We start from the raw sequence: 17,672 nt of genomic DNA, 5'->3' as shown, positions 1-17,672 counted from the left end.
TCTGTGTTTGCCCAGAGCTTAACATGGAGCCTGGCATGTGTCATTTCCTCAGAAATAATAGACACATGTTATGTAAAGCAGGGGTTCCCAAGCCCTGCGCTGTGGACCGGTACTGGTCTGTGCCCGTTAGGAACGAGGCTGCATAGCAGGAGGTGTGTGGTGGGCGAGCGAAGGAAGCTTCATCTGTATTTGCAGCCGCTCCCTGGCGCTAGCATTACTGCCTCAACTCCACCTCAGATCATCAGGCATTAGATTCTCCTAGGAGCACTGGTCCCTGGTGCCACCAAGGTTGGGGACCGCTGCTGTAAAGGAAATCTGAGCCCCATGTTCAACCTATAGGTGTTTTCATCTGTACAAAGATAGTGTAGGTTTTCTAGTACTATTACCCAATAATGCTTTCGTGGATTTCTTTATCATTGAAACTAAACCTTCTGCAGATGTTAGGAAGGAATCCAAGAAATGATCTAGAGAAGTAGACTATCTCTCCCTCATTTTATACATCAAGAATCAGAGACATAGGATTTGTTTTGGGTAACACAGCTGACTACTAACAATTCTGCATCTACATTTCTCCTCCCCTCATGTCCAGGGGTCTTTCTGGTTTCCCACTTGAGCCCCTGTCTTCCACCTCAGCTGTCCACCTCCAAACAGGAGTCTACTAGCCGATATGTCACCAGAAGCTTAAGCAGATCCATTCAAGTCCCACCAAATTTTTCTGAAAATCCTTTCTCATCAGAGTTGTCATCCTGAGTTCCTGAGATAAGCATTTCTCAGTGAGGAACCAGGCCTAGATTTGCCTTTGCCCACAAATCCAGAAGCAGTTGTGTGTTCTTATATGGATCCCTGTCTATTCTGCTGTGTTCCTGGTTCTCTCCACACCTTTCATGCATTAGATGAAAGGTGAGGTCAGGTGCCTGACTCAGGCCCTGACTCACTCCAGCTCCTCCCTGCAACAAGTGGCTGCTGCAGGGTGTTTGGGCAGTGTCCACAGTATCCAACTAAGGCATTTGAGCCCTGCAGCTATTTCTAAATGGTACCTACCGAGCTTTAGCACTGTATATTGAGATGCCTCTGAACCAGACAGATTCATTCCCTTCTAAAGGAGGGTGGGAGACGAGGTTTCCTGTTGCTGGTTTACCAGAGCCACAGTGTTCCCCTGGATGCTGTCAGGGCCATGGACTTTAACAGCAAAAGTGAGAGTTCTCTCTGATGTCATTCTGTTTTATTTTGCATCTCACTTGACTGTGGCGGAAGGCTGTCAACCTTTTCAGGTGTTTGGATTTCCTTTCCTTAGTATATTTCAACCTCTGGCCAGCCCAGTGCCTGGCACATAGGAGGTACGGGTTTATCCACTTCTTTATTGATGTGTTGTCATGCCTCATGCCTCCTGAATGGGCTCTAGAAATCAGTCTTTGACTTTTGCCTGCCTGCATCTGCCTACGTAAAGATAGCATGTGTGAGCTTGTCTTACCCAATTATGAGGTTTGCTTTCTTCATGACTTCTGAGCACTGATTTTAGCCTCCATGGCCATCTCTGTCATTTTCTCTGCAAGACTTTTGATGACCCATTGTCCACTGAGTGACATCATTTTAAAAATTATACTTTAAACTTATTTTTGATTAGGTAATGGAGTCATGTGGTACAACTATAAAAACTACCAAAAGATGTGGAATGAAAATCACCCTCCCATCCCTGGTCTCTAGTCACCGCGTTCTCCTAGGAGGCAACCATTGTTTTACCAGTTGGTTGTGAATCTTTTCACAGGTACCTATACATTTATGAGCAAATACACACTTTTTTCGCATGTATGGTAGCATGTCGTGTATTCTTCTGCACCTTGCTTTTTTTCTTGGCATGTTTTAGTGCTTGTTCGATGTTGTAAATACAGAGCTTCCTTAGGATTTTTAATGTCTGCATAGTGTTCTGTTTTGAGGATGAATCACGATGTATTTAACCATTCCGGATGTTGAGGTTCATTCTAATCCTTTGCTATTGAAAGTAGTGCCACAGTGAAGAATGTGATACCTCCCTCCTTTCAACTTAGAGGGTCAGTTCCTAGTGCAGCGACTTGCCCAGCACTGTTTTAATGATCATGGCTGATTTTGAAGGAGTGGCTGGCTGTGCTTTATGACTTTCTGTCACAAACTATGTCCTGCCTTCTGATATCACAGGCTACTCTACCAGTGGGGTTGCTGGAATCTTCTCGACTGGAGTTGACAGTCTTACACCCAACCTGTTACATTCCCGACAGCTTCAGGATTTGTGTCCTACCTGTACCTATAGTTGCTAAAAAGTACTTGTTGAAATTAGAATGGCTTGTTGAAATACGTGTCAACTGAATCCTAGTAAGAGCATGTGCAGTGTTTCATCACTGCATTAGTGTTTACAAGGTTATTTGACATCGTTTCATTTGATCCTTGCAACACCTATGAGAAAATTTAGATAGAACCATTTCACAGATAACCCATACAGAGGACATCTAGCTAGTAGGTGATATGGCCGGCACTTGAATTAAGGTCTTCTTGTAACTCCCTCTGTATTATGGTTTTGGTTTGCCAGTCTGTTATGGGGCAGGTGAGAAGGCATATAGTATTGGAGGTAGTTAGTACCTCCTACAAGCATGCACCATATTATCCTGATGATGATAGGCCCAGGTAAGACTGATGTTCAGCCAGAATATAACAGTGAAGTAGTGCTAGTTGTTAAACTATTGAAATACTTCTGGTTGGTAAATAGCTTTGCCCCAGTCTCCCTGAGTGTCGCCTCAAAACTGCCCTGGCTGCTCTTCCCGTAGGATACCCCCTTCTACCCATATTTCCTCCAATAATCCAGCAATTAAAGGGGAAATGTCCTAATACAACAAAGTTTCTGGGGGTGCAGCTCCGGAGCTGCACTACCATCTGTATCAATAGTTTCCTAAGCCGTACTGGTTGCTAAATATTTTTAAATATCATCTTTAAATGCAGGAGTGGAGTAGTAAACAATATAAATGCATGTAACTTGACTTCTGTAAATATTTATATGGGTACACTTTTTAAGTTGTATTTTTTTATTCACTATCTCCTATTTCTGAATCTTCTTTTTTTTTTTTAACCTGAAAGACCTCTTTGGTTTTGTTTTTTGTGTTGTCATTTTTGTTTTTATATGAACATCTGGGGAGCTGGTCTGAGGCGTCAGGATGAAGAAAGAGACAGAAAAGAATAGAGTCAAAGACACATGTGCACCATCTTTTAAAGAGAATTTCTGGAAGCAGCAATGTGGCACATTGTCATGTGTCCCATTTAGCAGGACAGAGTCCTCTGGCAGGAAAGGGAGGCTGGGATGAGTAGTCTTTATTCAGGGGGGCCTTATGCACAGCAGAATTTCTTTTACTGTGGAAAAAAAGGAGAACCAATATTGGGTGATAGCCAGCAGTCTCTGGCACTGCTACTAAGCCTGTCTCAGTTTTCTCATTTAGAAAATAAACTATCTGATATTAATTTCCTTTTCAAAACATTGAAAAATGTGGACTTCCTAAACCATTGAAATAGTAAAATGGGTAACGATGACCTACCAGGTATATACTTCTTAAATATACCTTTTCTTTTCCTGATTCCTCTTAAAATATTTTACTGAAAAATGATGGCAGTTGCAAAGTCACTTTTATAAATGAGCTATTTATATTTAGTAACAGCTTTTAAGAAATAAAAAATTATGAGCTAGCACTGATAATATTGATTCTTGTTACACTTGGTATATAAAAGCCTGATTGATGACAACATGCTCAAATTTAAAATTGTTAAATGTGATGATAGATTAACTATAAAATAAACTTTGTTTATTTAACAGAAATTTACTAATCATTGCTATGCGTCAAGCACTCTGGAGGTCCAGGATGGGAAGGTGGACCCACAGTTCATTTCATACAGGTTCTTACACTTGGTTCCTTGAAAGGTCAATTCACTAGAAGGACAAATGTGATTTGGCAACTAGAAATTCAGGTATCTGATAATTCAGAAGTACAGGAAGTGATTAAATGCCACATCTGACAAGGTCTGGCAGCTTTTTGGAAAACTGAAAGAACAGGGTTGCGTGGAGACTTTCATTTTTCCTTTTCTTGCTGCAGTAGATAACAGTGTTTTTATTATAGCTCTGAGTGATGTCTTACCAATAGGAGTTGCTTAGTTAGCCCTTTTCAGCTAATTTTGTTTTTAAAATGAGCTGGTTACATCTTTCTACCTATACTCTATAAATTTGTGTTGAAGTGAAATTCTTGGTCATTTTAAATGTAGCCAGTGTCTATTATAATTTTACCTTGTTGGGTGCTAATAGTATTCTTTTCTTGAGATTATTTAAATCCTTATTGTTGGGAAATTAGAAGCAAGTGTTGAACCAAGGTCACACCAAAAACTGATTCTAGCAATAGAACCAGAATTCCTTCTCCACCCCGTTCTCCATTTTGCTGATTTGACCACTCTCATTGGCATTCCATTTAAATGTTTGAAATTGATGCCGTGATTTCATGTCTTTTTTTTTCTCCCTGATAGATGGTAGACATTTCTCAACTTTCACTGGAAGAGTTGAATGTTGTGGATAATAAAACATGTTCTGCCTTGGGTGTTCCTTTTTTGCATGAGTTCCCTTGTTCTCAGTCAGAGACACACCTATAGTAAAATGTACCAAGTCAGGTAAGAACTGGAGCCCTCAGGCTCCAACGTCATAGGAGTTTCATAGTCACTGGAAACTGGGTTTAGTTCCAGCATGTTTCTCCAAGGAGACAGGAAAATAAGTTTTTTGTGTGTGAAATTTTGGGGAGACCAGAATAAAGTTTTCGATCCTGATAAGGGCAACGGGTATTCTTTGGCCCCCTGTGGCATGGATCTCAAAGCACTTTATAGACCTTAATTATAACCAACCACGTACTTGTAAATTACTCTTTTTTAAAAAGGTGGGTAGATCGAAGTACTTTAGTGATATCTTCATCCAATTAAGCAGAAAAGAGATTGAGGGTGTTGTGGTTTAGAGCAAGATTAGGGAGTGCAAAGCATAGCTCCTGTTTCACCACTTATCAGCTGTGTGACCTTGAGCAAGTTGCTTGTCCTCTCTGAACCTGCATCCTCATTTGTGAAATGAGTGGTGGTCATAGTGTCTACTTTTTAATAAACTTAGAGCAAATGCCTAATATAAGAGCACGGGAGATTATAGCTCCAGTGTATTGCTACCAATAATAGTTTGCCTTAATTTGTCGGTAGGATATATATTTTTTATTATGTGATTTCTTGGAAGGTTGTTAGAAATCTAATTTTTTGAAAGTGAGATTGTAGTTCATAGAGGAAAGGGACCCTCAGCCTTTTAGTCAACTTCCTGTGTAAATATGAAAACTCAAGGTAGGAGGTGAACAGATCTGTTCCACTGTGAATTTTAGCTCATACTTGCCCAACCGGATCAGGCAGTTAGTATAGTTAAATGAGGTTTTGTTTTATCTTGGCCAAGCACCCTTGAGGTTACAGAAAAATAGGACCAGTTTCCTGTCCTCAAGGAGTTTATAGCCCAATTAAGTGGAGTTGTAAGAAATCCTTGTCCAGGAGTGTTTACTTTGGAAAAAGTGAAACTTGAGCATAGAGTCTTGAAGGCAAATTCACATGTAAAGCCTACAGCTGGAATTTGGAAATTGTTGGTGAAGAGAACTTTTGTGGGCTGAAGGGCAGGTGGCAGGAAACACAATGAGCAAAGGCCTTCGTATGCTTGGGACATGAGGGGAGTTAGGGCAGCTTGTGGTGGATGGCTGCAGTGTGGCCAGATGGCAGAGGGATGGCTCCCAGTCGTGGTGGGAAGAGTATGGCCTGTGGGAGGGTTATTGGGCTTAAAGTCCTCCGCATGTCAGGTAGTGTCTGAGCTTCAGTTTCTTCACCTCTGAATTACAGAGACATATTAGAATAAAAGTATACATGAAAGACTTCGTAATTATAGTGTCCTACAGATGTGAGTACTAGTTTACTCATTACTCAGGTTCACTGCCTTTCTTGTGAAGAAGAATATTGGGCTACATAAGGAGTATCTACCTAGGGTTACAGCCAGCCTGTAGATTGGAAGAGAAGAGCCCCTGCTCGCATAGAGCCAGTGGAGGAGCCACGGGCAGTTGATACAGACAACTAAATATCACAGGTTCAGGTACTGATATGGGCTATGAAGATTATTAAATAGGGTGAATGAAGGGCATAACTTAGGGAGAGCTCTAGCCAGAAGGATCAAGGAAGGGACTCTGAGGAGGTGATGTTAAAGTCCAGTCCTAAGGAATGCGAACGATGCAGCCCACAAAGAGCCGAGGCAAGAGTATTCTGAGCTGAGGGGAGCAACCGCAAAGATGCTGAGATGGAAACTAGGTTGGTGTGGCAGGAGTGTACACCTGAGGGAGGTGAGGCTGGAGAGGCAGATAAAGGGCAGGTCACACAGGGCTTTGTAGAGCATGGTGGGAATTTGAATTTCATTCTGGTGGCCATGGGAATCCCATGAGTCAAGGAGTGGTAGGATGCAACTTCAGATGTAGGAGGAATAGTGGTTGCTCAGTGGAGGCTGCGGTGGGGTGGGACAGGAATGGAAGCAGGTAGACCAGCTAGGATGATGCTACAGTTGTCCAGTGAGCAGGAGGATGAATCTGACAAGTAATGACTGGCCTCCACAGCCCTTGCCGCCCTTTGGCCAACTGCCCGGCCTAGTTCCTGATCTGACAGGATTAGAAGGTCAAAGCTGAACTAGACGTGGGAAGTCACAGAGACTGTTAGGTCTCTTTCCTTCTAAATAAGGGAAGTGAGCCCACAGTCTAAAGCTTTTCTGATGGAGAAGGTAGGAATGATCATTGTGGATACTGTTCCTAATCTTGTAGGATATACAGGTAACAGGTCACTTTCAGTTCAGTCTGGGGAGAACGTTGGAAAGGGAGCTGTTTACATGATACCCTCCTAGAATTATCATTTAAGGCCCAACAATGAAGAGGAGTCCCTGGTACTGAATCTCACTGTTAGGACTGTGGAGGAATATGGCATGCCAGGGATCACTCTCAAATGATATAATTAAGTGTGGCTTTAGAGTTTGATTCAGAAAGAGATGGAATATAGTTTATTTCCTTGTCCATCTTCCCTTGACCTTCTAATTCCTTTTTCCAGGTGGTTAATTATTAAGGTCATAAATGCAGGCTGGATAATTGACCAGGTGACCAGGCAGGTGTTCTATGAACCTTCATCCTTGTTTCTCTAAAATTGGGGGTTCAGATGAGATCAAGGTGGGCTCCTTGAGCTCCTCAAGGAAACCAGGGACTGGTGGAGGTCATTTGGCAGCAGGTATGCCCAAAGGGAGACCAGGGCTCAATAATATATTTGCTAATGCACAGCTCATTGCTGCTGGATATAAATTTTTGTGAGCAGATCTATTTTTTTCCATCTCCAAATAACCAGTACTAAAATAAGGAAAATAGACACTTCGGCCAGGGCGAGGGGCGGGGGGTCTCATAAGGCCAGTGGAGCTTCGGTAACCAAGACAGGCTGTCCTCAGGTAGCCTGATCACGTGGAGACTGACCGTAAGGTCTTCGAGGCCAAAACAACCCACCAGTGCCTGTGAGTCTGTGGTCAAACCCAGCCACACAGTTGGGCTTTGAAGCATGGCAATATCAAATTTAAGCTGCCACTTCAGTCAGGCTCCATTGCTAGCTTTATGGCTGAGGCTGGGGTGACTATAATTTGTTTTCCAAACTGGGGCATTTTTGAGAGTGAAACGGGGCCCAGCACAACAGGTGTGAACCAGGACTGTCCCAGGAGAAAGCCTGGTTGTGTGGTCAGCCTAGGTAAGAGCTGGAAGCTTTAACCACTTTGTGGATAGTCTGGTGACCAAAATGGCTCAGTACAATGTGGCCTTTGTATGGAAGGGCGTAGAACCTCCAGAAGGAGAGCGAGAAGGCATGACCCAGGGGCCTTTCCTAAGATGCCTGTCCACAGCACAGCACAGAGTTCTCTGACTTCGGGGTCTTAAGGAGCTATTTTCTGTAGACCCTCGAATATAAGGTAAGATTTATTTTCACCCTTAAATTATTTCACTTTATATCTGAGCCCTTATAAAATCATTCGTCTATAAGAGCTGCCCTCTTGATTAGTTATTTTCAACAACAAAATTCTGTTTGTTATAAACACATTAGCCTAAAAGGACCTCAATCAGTTTTAATTGTGGATGCTGATAGAGGTTAAATTTGGTTTTAAAATATTTTAAATAAAATAAATTGATTTAAGGAAGTGAGCTAAATGTCTTTGTCTCCATTTAGTAATAATGCTTCAGGATTCAGCATCCTAATTGCAAGTCTTGGATGATAAAGAGATGTGGTAACAGTTGGGAGAAAGATATTCGCCTTCAAACTGCAGGGGAACTAGGCTGTGATGAAAATCTGATTCCTTCAAGAAATGATTGGATTTTGACTTGTGGTTCCAGATGGTATTCTTGTGTACTTCCCTCCAGGCTCCATAATGGCTGAGAGACTACTAAAAGGCAGAAAGCAGATGGGATCTGGCTTATGGCCTTAATAAGGGAAGGAGCCACAGCCACACAGGACTGGGGAAGGCGGCGGGTTGGGGGATCACCTGTGCCCACCCAGGGGGTCGTCAGGGAGTCAGGGCAGGGAATAAAGCCTGGATACGGAAGGGAAGGTCTGTATGCAAGTGAGACCACAGATGCCACATGACATCGTCTGCCATCTTTGCACAAAGTGTAGGCTGCTGGCATTTAATACTTTGGCCAAAAACAAAACAAAAACCTATAACACTTTTTTTTTTCTTTTGGCAGAGAGAGAGGAATGGGAATGTTGACATGTACATGTTTTACAAAATTTAATTGATTACAACTCACAAATAGAGGTGGATTCTTGTAGAAATAGGCAAGGCAGTGATGACATTATTTAAAAACAAAAAAACAAAAGACCAAACAGCTAGAGAAAGCTGGGGCTTCTAGTGTGAATGCTGGTACCCCAAGAATTAAGCTTTCCTTTAGCATTTGAAGAATGGTTTGCACTCTGACAACAGTTCCATGCCCACTCAGCCTAAGTGAAAACTGCTGTCAGCAGGCCCCACCCAGAATTCCCTTTCAGAATTCCTGCTCAGGGTGAGACCCAGCCAGAAATGGGCCTTTTAAGAAAATAGCCAAACAAGAGAACCAAGGATTATCAGGCATGTGGTAAGAGCTAGCAACATAAAAGGGGATGGCTGAAGTAAACCAACAACAAATTGGAAGAAACATAATCCAGGAACAGAAAGGAAAAAAAATTCTAAGAGTAAAATACTCAGAATTTTGAGAACATATTAAATCCATAAAATAAGAATAGGACGCTATATGTAAAAGGTGCTATAACAGCAAAAAGCTTTTGTAGATTTTAAGAGGAAATTTAAAATTTAATTAAATTTAAATTTAAATTTTAAATAGAAATACCAGAAAATAAATGGAAAAATCTCAGAACCACAGAGAGGGAAGGAAAATGAGAGAAAATGTAGTTTAATCCAGGAGGCCCAACAGAAAATGAAATGAATGAAGTGATCAGTGCATGATAAGAGTATCCTGGAAATTAATGTTCTAAGTCTATAAATTGAAAGAGGCCACATAGTACATAGTAAGTGAATATAGGCTCACATACAGACACTCTGTCATGCTGTTTGTTCAGAACAAAGCTGCCTTCAAAGAAGTGAAAATTGGACTTATCAGAATTTTCCTTGGCAATGCTGGATACTCGAATAAATCACAGCAGTGACATCAAAGTTTTGAAGAAATGTTTTCCAGCCTGGAGTCCTACACACAAACTTTCAAGCAAAGATGAGAGTGGAATAGTGACATTTTTGTATATTTAGGGACTCAGTTTATCATGTACTGTTCCTTTAAGAAAATAATTCAAATAAAAGAAAATGTGGGATTCCAGGTCACAGCAGATCAACCCTGAAGGGCAGAAGGGGAAGTCCTACGATGACCCCCGTGTAGCAGGCCTGAGGAGGAAACCTGAACAAAGAAGAGATGCTGATTCAATACAGCATGTGGTTAAATTGAGGCTAGAATGAAGACAACGTAAAGGGAAAGGCAATAAGAAACGCCAAGGAAAGCAAAAGTCATGGTTCAAATGTGAAGTACGTCAAGCAACTGATGGAAGGTAAAAATCAGTTTGACCTTGATGCCAGGACAATGTCCTGTGAGGCCAAGGGCTTGTAATACTCCCAGATAGAAAGAGAATAGTTTCAATGCAGTTTGGTTCAGCACTGAGTAATATTTACCTGATTACGTAAAAGAACAGATGACTTAATTGTGGTTATAAGACAAAATATAAGTGGTAATGGCCCCGACAATAGTGTAAAAGTATAGCTAACGATTGGTAGGACTTGGAGATATCAAGAAGAAAGTTTGGGAGAAAGGGAGGGTCAGTGCTGATAGCATCATCTCACCAACTGGGGAATGGAGAGATTATATTATAAGTCGATGAAGGGAAAATAGAGGTTAAAATGCATTACTTAACCCATTTCCCATTTGCCCTGAGAGTACTCGCTAGCAGTGCTTGCAGCTGCAGTGTTTACCCCAAGATAAGTCACAGATTACAATCCTACCCGTACCCCCAAAGTTTGCCATGAAATCTCTCTCTGTTATTATTTTCACATTGCTCTAGTATATTGATAATCTTTGGGGAATAATGACATTCTATTTATAGCATTCTGTCTTTAGTAGTGGTGTTTCCATTTACAAAATGTAGTAATTCTCAATCACTGAAAATATCAAATCCTAGAAAACGTAGCATTCCTACACATGACATTAACATTATTCTTGAACAGTTGTTAGCCGAAGATTCATTTGATGAATCTTATTTATGTATACATTTCTGTTACATTAGGATTAGAGATAAATTCTATTTAGAAGTAACTCCAAGAACTGATTATCTATATACACATATTTCGATGCAAAATATGTGTATATTTTGCATCGATGCAAAATATGTGTGTATATATATATGTGTATATATATAAAATATGTGTATACACATATTTTGCATCAAAAACCAGTCAGATTTGCTTCAGCCTCAAAGAGCATGTTTATGTAAAATTAACACTGGCAATGGGCTGTACTTTTTTTTTCATAAATGGAAATGGATTAAAGAGTGGCAAGTCTAAGAACTAAAATAACGTAGTTAATTAAACATAGGAGGGAAAGTAGCAAGTAGTTTAAGTTCTCTTTTTGTATTTGAGGTCAGCAGCTATTGTCTAAAGCGGATAAATCAAGAAATAAATGTACACGTATAATATGGAGAGTTACAGAGAAATCTAGAAATTAAAAAGCATTTTATCCAGAGAATTAGGCTTGGGATGTGTTTGATGTCTGTAGCTTTCCACCATAAGTTTTTTCTTTTTTATTTCTTGCCATTTGAATTTATTACTTAAACGAACTAGGAAGGCTGTGTTTTAAATTAAGCAATAATAGTGTCCTTGTTCTAATGAAGCCATATTTTGTGTCTCCTGAGACAAAGTTGCATAGTTAGAGGCACAATCTTTAATCCTTGAGGAAATAAATTATTGCCAAAAACAATGAAGCAAAGCTGCTATTATTCTCAGAGTTAGAAAAGTGCCCCAGTGTTTTTAGGACTCTTGGTTGAAGTAGTTGTGCAAAAGTATCCTAGCTGTAACTGAAGGAGAACTTGACTACATGAAACAGGAGTGTGGCGTACTTGAAGAAATTTAAAATAACCTTTTGCTTAATAGCCCGTTAGTTGGTCCTGAATCTTTTTTGCCAAGAATTCTGATCTAGACAACAAAGACCTGAATTTCTATCACATCCTCAATTACTATCTCACTTGTATAGTTAGCCTTTTATATTTTACTATTTAAAATTTTATTTCTCACCTTTAAAGGTGATACGGTTTTGCAAGTTTTCATGTCTGTATGGCTTTCAAACAGTGGAGGTGATCGTCCACCGTCCATGTGGAAAGGAATTTGGGAAGTAATTTATCCTTTTCCTTTTGGTGTCTAAAACTTAGTTTAAACCCAGATTCTTACCCTTCCTTGATGCAGTTTTTCTTTTGACCTGCTATAGGAAGAGGCTTCTTGGACCCTGTTCTGTTCATTTCTGCCACTTCCCTTTGAAGGCCATGACTTACATCCCTTAGTCCCTGTTACTCTGTGAGTTGTTAACTATGGTTCTGAATTCCTCCATACATCCTGGGCTGGTCAGTAATAAGAGCAGCTATAGTTAAGAGAAAATGAACGAACAGCCTGGCAGCTGCTGCCCGGTCCTAGGAGTTTCTATGGGTATCATGGTGGTGCCCAGAGAGTGCCTGCTGCTTACACTGAACCCAGCATCAAAGGGAAGAAAGCTGGGATTTGAGTTGAAACTGGGTTTTGGTGTGGTCTGAGGGATCCCCTGAGGCATACTCTCTCAACCGAAGCTGTACCCTCTCTGTTAGCTCAGGAGCTGGCTGTGTTCTGAATTGGCTTAGACCAATGCCCAGGTCTTAATGGACTGGATTAGGAAGTAGATGGCTTGTACCAGGGACTGCGTCATTGATGGGATACAGCTCTGTGTTTGATTATTTGTCCCTGCCAGACATAGCTTTAGCTAACGGGCTGTGCCCTTCTGTGAGTAAGGCTGATTCTGAGGATTAAGAGTTTGCTCATCTCGGGAACCAGAGAGAGCAGCTTTACCTTGAGGATTAAGATACTTGCCAATTGTTGATTTTGGTTGGGGTGACTTAGTTCTCCCATCAAGGTGCTTGTTTCCTTTTTCTATGACGCGAATTTTATCTGACTTAATTGGCCCCTCCCCAGCATTGTTTTCTGATTTTCCTGCATGGATGGTCCCAGGAGACCCGGCCCCTCCGCCCCCCATACACAGTGTCTGCTCTTTCTTTGGCTGACTGGAGCCTGAGGCCGCAGAACACCCCCGCTTTCCTACATCCTAGGTAGGACAGATTCTGAGGCGGGCTCATGGTGCCAACTGTCGAGAGACCTGGAAGGAAGGATGATGCTGGAAACACATGCAGGCAGAGCCCAGGGGGCGGCAACGTGACAGCTAACATTATTTGTAGAGTTTTTTTCTTCCTATGTGTTGTTCCCAGCCCCCTTCCTCCTGCTTCCCTCCTGCGTGGTCTGCTTTCATCTGCAGCAGCCACAAGTAAATCTGGCTTCTTGAACTACAAGAGTTTGGCAGTTTTTGTACATGTGAAGTTTTGTTGCCACAGCCCCCATAAGCGGTCAGCAAAGCAGAGTTAAACGCCTATACTTTGCCCTGCATGTTAAAGTCCCCCGGAGCCACCAAGGGTAAGGGGTCCCAAGTGGACGATGGAGGTACCAAGGAGAGAGAAACACTACCACGCAGCCCGGAGAAAAGAGGCTGGAGGAAGCGCCCGCTCAGTAAATAAAATAATCTCCGCAGCTTTTTAAACAACACGATGCGCGGAAGCACCTGTTCCCTGCGGGGCACAACAGGCAGCGGAAGCGTGGGCTTTTCAGCCGTGTGTCTCTGACCTTTTGCCCCAAACGCGGAGCCCCGCAGACCAGGCTGCCCATTTCCAACACCCCTCATATCACTGGTTCCTACTCCTTCCCTCTCAGACTTTGCTGGTGCAGTGCCTCTCGCCTGGTCCCCACCAGTTCCACTGTCATCTCTGGGTGACACCTTTCCTCGCAGGCAGGCTTTGGCGCCCTCCTCTGGACAACGCACAGCACCCCGGTCGGCCCTCGCCTTTTTCTTACCTCCCCGTGGTTTAATGATCAGCGTATGGATCTGGCACCTCGGGGGCAGTTTGGCGGAGAAAGGGTGGAGGGAGTCCTTATTCATCTCGGAGGCTCTTGAATGTTTGTGGAATGAGTAAATGAATGAGCAAGTACAGTAAACAGGAAATCACAAGCCCCGTACCTGCCTTAGGTAGCTTACCAGCCTCCTTGGGCATGGATGAGGAGGAGAGGAAGTGGTCAGAGAAGACCTGGTGATCACTTTGGAACTCCTGCTTCTCCTTTCAGCCTTCCAGTTGGAGTTGGTTACCTTTACAGGAAATGTCTTCCCCAGTCTTCAGCCCCACCCAACTGCAGTCATGCTTTGACTCTGCCTTTCCTCAGCCTTTCAGAATTTAGTCTTACATATTGAGCAATTCTTGTTTCAGTGTTTTATGTGCATAGAGTTTGCTCTTTCAGCTAGGTTGTAAATGCCTTCAAAGCCTAGGTTTTATTTATTTAGGGAGCATTTTAAAAGAATGGAGAAAACAACATTGCTCCAAAGTAATTTTTGTTCTGGCTGCCAACTAGTTGTAGAATCTTAGGGCAGAGTAGTTATTCTCCTTCCATCCATCTCAGTCTTCCCATCTGTAAAGTTAGAGCGTGGGATGTCCTCTCCCCTGACTACTACGGTGCTCACACCCTGTGATTCTGTGCTTCTGACCCCAGCACCTTGTTTATCTTTCCCAGGACCTGGGATAGGGTTCCATCCCCACATCTGCCAGGTAATTGCACTTGTTCACCCACAGTCTAGACCGGTTCACCTCTCAGCTATTTGTCAGCTCCTGGGATCAGGGGCATTGATGGAATAGGTGTGGGGCAGCCCAGTGGAGACCCCTGCGGTCCTTGGCTTTGCCTCTGCAAAGTTCTGGGTACCAAGGACCCTACCTCAGTCCTGCTCAGTCTCAGTTCCAGTTCTGTACCTTGATGTGTGCTGTTTCTTCCCTTTGAATGTAAGAAGGATTGGAGGTAGGGGCTGACATCCAGGGGTCTGAGAGGAAGGATGGTGCTAAGACGCGTGTTCCCACATGAGCCAAACCTCAGTCTGTAAGACCTTGCTTCACTGGCTCTCCCTAGGCAGACTCTGGTTTGCCTCTCTGTTTTCGGAGTGCATTTTTCTCCTGTTGCACCCATTGCACTACATTGGCTTTTTTTTTTTTTTTTAAATTACATTAAATACTTTATTGGGATCATAGCAGAGACAGAGGTAGTAGGGACTATTTATTTATTTATTCTTTTATTTTCCTTTCTTTCCTTTTTTTTTTCCATTTCTTTTTTCACCTGAAATTTGGATTTCTTGAGGGCCGGGAGTGGCTTGTTTTCCGTTTGGGAGAGGTTTTTTTTGGTTCATATTTGTGTTCTCAGCCCTCTTCCCCAGCTCCAGCCTCATATCTCTCTGTTCAGGGGTGTGTTCTGTCTTTGTTTCTTTTCCTATTCCATCAGTCAACCAGACCCCAACGATTATAGAACTGATGGTGAGTAAAGAGCATTAGGAAAAGGAACCCAGCAGGAAGGTAGTGGGTTGCCAAAGATCCCTGCTGGCTGCGAAATGGTGAAATTTTAAGGATTGTGGGTTTAGGTTCGGGCCCCTCTTATGGGAGATAACAAGAACATTGGCAGGGGGCGAGGAAAGAAGGGATATTATGATGCCTAGTACATAAGTGGCACGAACCAGACCCTCCCTGAATTCTTTGTGCAGGATTGATTAGATGATAGTGGAGAAGTTTGTTGGCGATGATATGAGTGCCAGGAAGTAAGGATTGATAGGGAAAGAGGTCAAGGCTGCAAAAAGAGTAATTTAGTCGAGTTTTATCTTGGGCAAAGGTTAGGTTCTAAATCAGCATTGTTAAAAGATAAACTGAGGCATATCAATTATTTTATGAGTTTATTTGAGCAAAAATCGATTCAAATCTGACAGCACCAAAACGGAAGTGGTTAAGAGTGTTCCACCAACGGGAGCCAGGGGAAAAACTTATACAAACAAAGAAAGGAAATTATTTGATCAGCTATAGCTTAAAACCTAGTTGGATGTTTGAGATTGATTGTCCTTAGGGTTTGAATTTTTTTTTTAACCTTAAGATATTTACAAGCTTAGATTTTTTCCTTATATAGCTGCCATGGCATTAGAGCCCCATCAGTCTAATGGCCTCTTTGTTTATGTAACTTAACAGTATATAAACTGAAAATCTAGGATATAGTCAAAATTACCGTTGAAAAGTACCTCAGGAAGGCACAGTATTAGAAATTGACATATTCTTGTTTGTTTAGTTTAATGTGACCATTTTTCTCCTCCCCTGTGGGACTGTTGGTTTTGTCTGTTGAGTTCCATATAATGTCCTTGGCTTAGGTCTGGGGTCATGTTCTATGGAAAGTCTTTTAAAATACCAGAATCATATTTGGGGGAGAGCTGCTGACGTTATGGAAGATGAGCATATTTATTCCCCTGGGTTTAATAACTCTTCTCCTTGTGCTCGACTTGCATAGTAGTGTGTGCACACGCGCGTGTGTGTGTGTGTGTGTGTGTGTGTGTGTGTGTTTTGTGTGAGCTAGTCGGTCACAAGATTCTACCTTTGCTCCTCACTGCCTAAGCTGCCGGAGAATTAGTGGACTCCTAGACAAAGTATAATCCCAATATCTCTTAGTTCCGACTAATTGGAATGTTAAATGAGTACTGAACTCACATCTCCAAATTCTGTTTTGTCCACAGGTTGCTCGTGGGGGCCCCTCGGGCAGTGGCCCTCCCACTGCAGAGGGCCAACAGAACAGGAGGCTTATACAGCTGTGACATCACCTCCCGGGGCCCTTGTACACGGATTGAATTTGATAATGATGGTATGTTCCTTTGCACTCACCCAGTATTCACTTGGCCAACTCGCCTGTACCCCACTTGCCACTAAAAGCCAGTTAAATTAAGAAAATGAAATAATGTATTTCCATTGTTATGTGAGCAAGGAAGAGGGAATATAAGCATTTATTCTTGGAGAGAGCCCTCTTTTTTGTTGCATCAGCCTTGACTGTTTGTTTGCCCTGAAAAACATTTACTTTCTAAATCATTTTGGAAAGAGGACCCCCTTGTTGGTCGTCCCAACACTTGTTTCTAAACCGATATGGTGTATTGATGCTGCCACCTAGTGACGTGCTGAGGTTATGCAGGATGCCATTGAAAAGCTGAATTTAGAGCAGTGAAGAAAATTGAATATGTATATTTTTTCTAGAGCAGCCGGAAGTTCTCACTTGCTGTTAAAATATTTGGGAGAAAGACGACTTAAATATCAGATCTTTCTGAAATGAGAGCTGACCAGCATGGATAAATTTTGTCCTACTCTCAGATAGAGGTTTGTTTTGTGAGGACTGTATGTTGGCAGAGTACTGAGAAACTCCAGCCAAACCTAATTTGACATACTTGGTCTAAGTAGATTTGAAGATTTATGTTTATGGTCTCCTGCTTTTTTATCTTTTAGGAATAACATGTTTTCCGTCATTAAAAATAATACATGTTAATTGAGGGAAACTTGTAAATGACATCAGCCTATAAGGAAAAACCTCGAAACCCACTGGTAGTCTAGACATAATCACTCTTTATTTAACATTTTGACATTTTTCTTTCTGTCTACTTAAGGTTGTTTAATTTTCATATTTTTGTAATGATTTGAGATTGAAAATTGTGCCTGCCTTCTCGTTGAGGAAGGTAAATATTTGCATATGTCATAACAGTAGGTTCAAATTAATAGTGAAATGAACACATGGTAGTGGTTTCTCCTTTTTGGGGGCAGAGGGTAAAAATAAATGTATCCCTTTCCTTTTTGGCAGTGGTGGAAAGATATAAAGTGAATCTGAGGCTTTGTCTTCCCATGCCCAGTAAGGAAAAGAACAGTTTATGCCCTCGTGTAACAAATTTGGGCATACAGGCACACCTCAGAGATAC

General features: G+C 42.0%; 1 protein-coding gene across 2 annotated transcripts in view; it reads left to right on the top strand.

Moving 5' to 3' along the window:
• ITGA6 (integrin subunit alpha 6) overlaps positions 1 to 17,672 on the top strand; it is a 68,173-nt gene that overhangs the window by 13,547 nt on the left and 36,954 nt on the right. For both annotated transcript variants that reach the window (XM_036236609.1, XM_036236610.1), the window contains exon 2: positions 16,455 to 16,579. In XM_036236609.1, the coding sequence (XP_036092502.1) occupies positions 16,455 to 16,579 (125 nt within the window). The remainder of the gene's footprint in view (positions 1 to 16,454; positions 16,580 to 17,672) is intronic.

The sequence above is a fragment of the Rousettus aegyptiacus genome, unplaced genomic scaffold (assembly GCF_014176215.1).
Source record: "Rousettus aegyptiacus isolate mRouAeg1 unplaced genomic scaffold, mRouAeg1.p scaffold_m13_p_2, whole genome shotgun sequence".
NCBI lineage: Eukaryota > Metazoa > Chordata > Mammalia > Chiroptera > Pteropodidae > Rousettus > Rousettus aegyptiacus.
The sequence above is the reverse complement of the archived record's forward strand: the minus strand, read 5'-3'. Positions and strand labels throughout refer to the sequence as shown.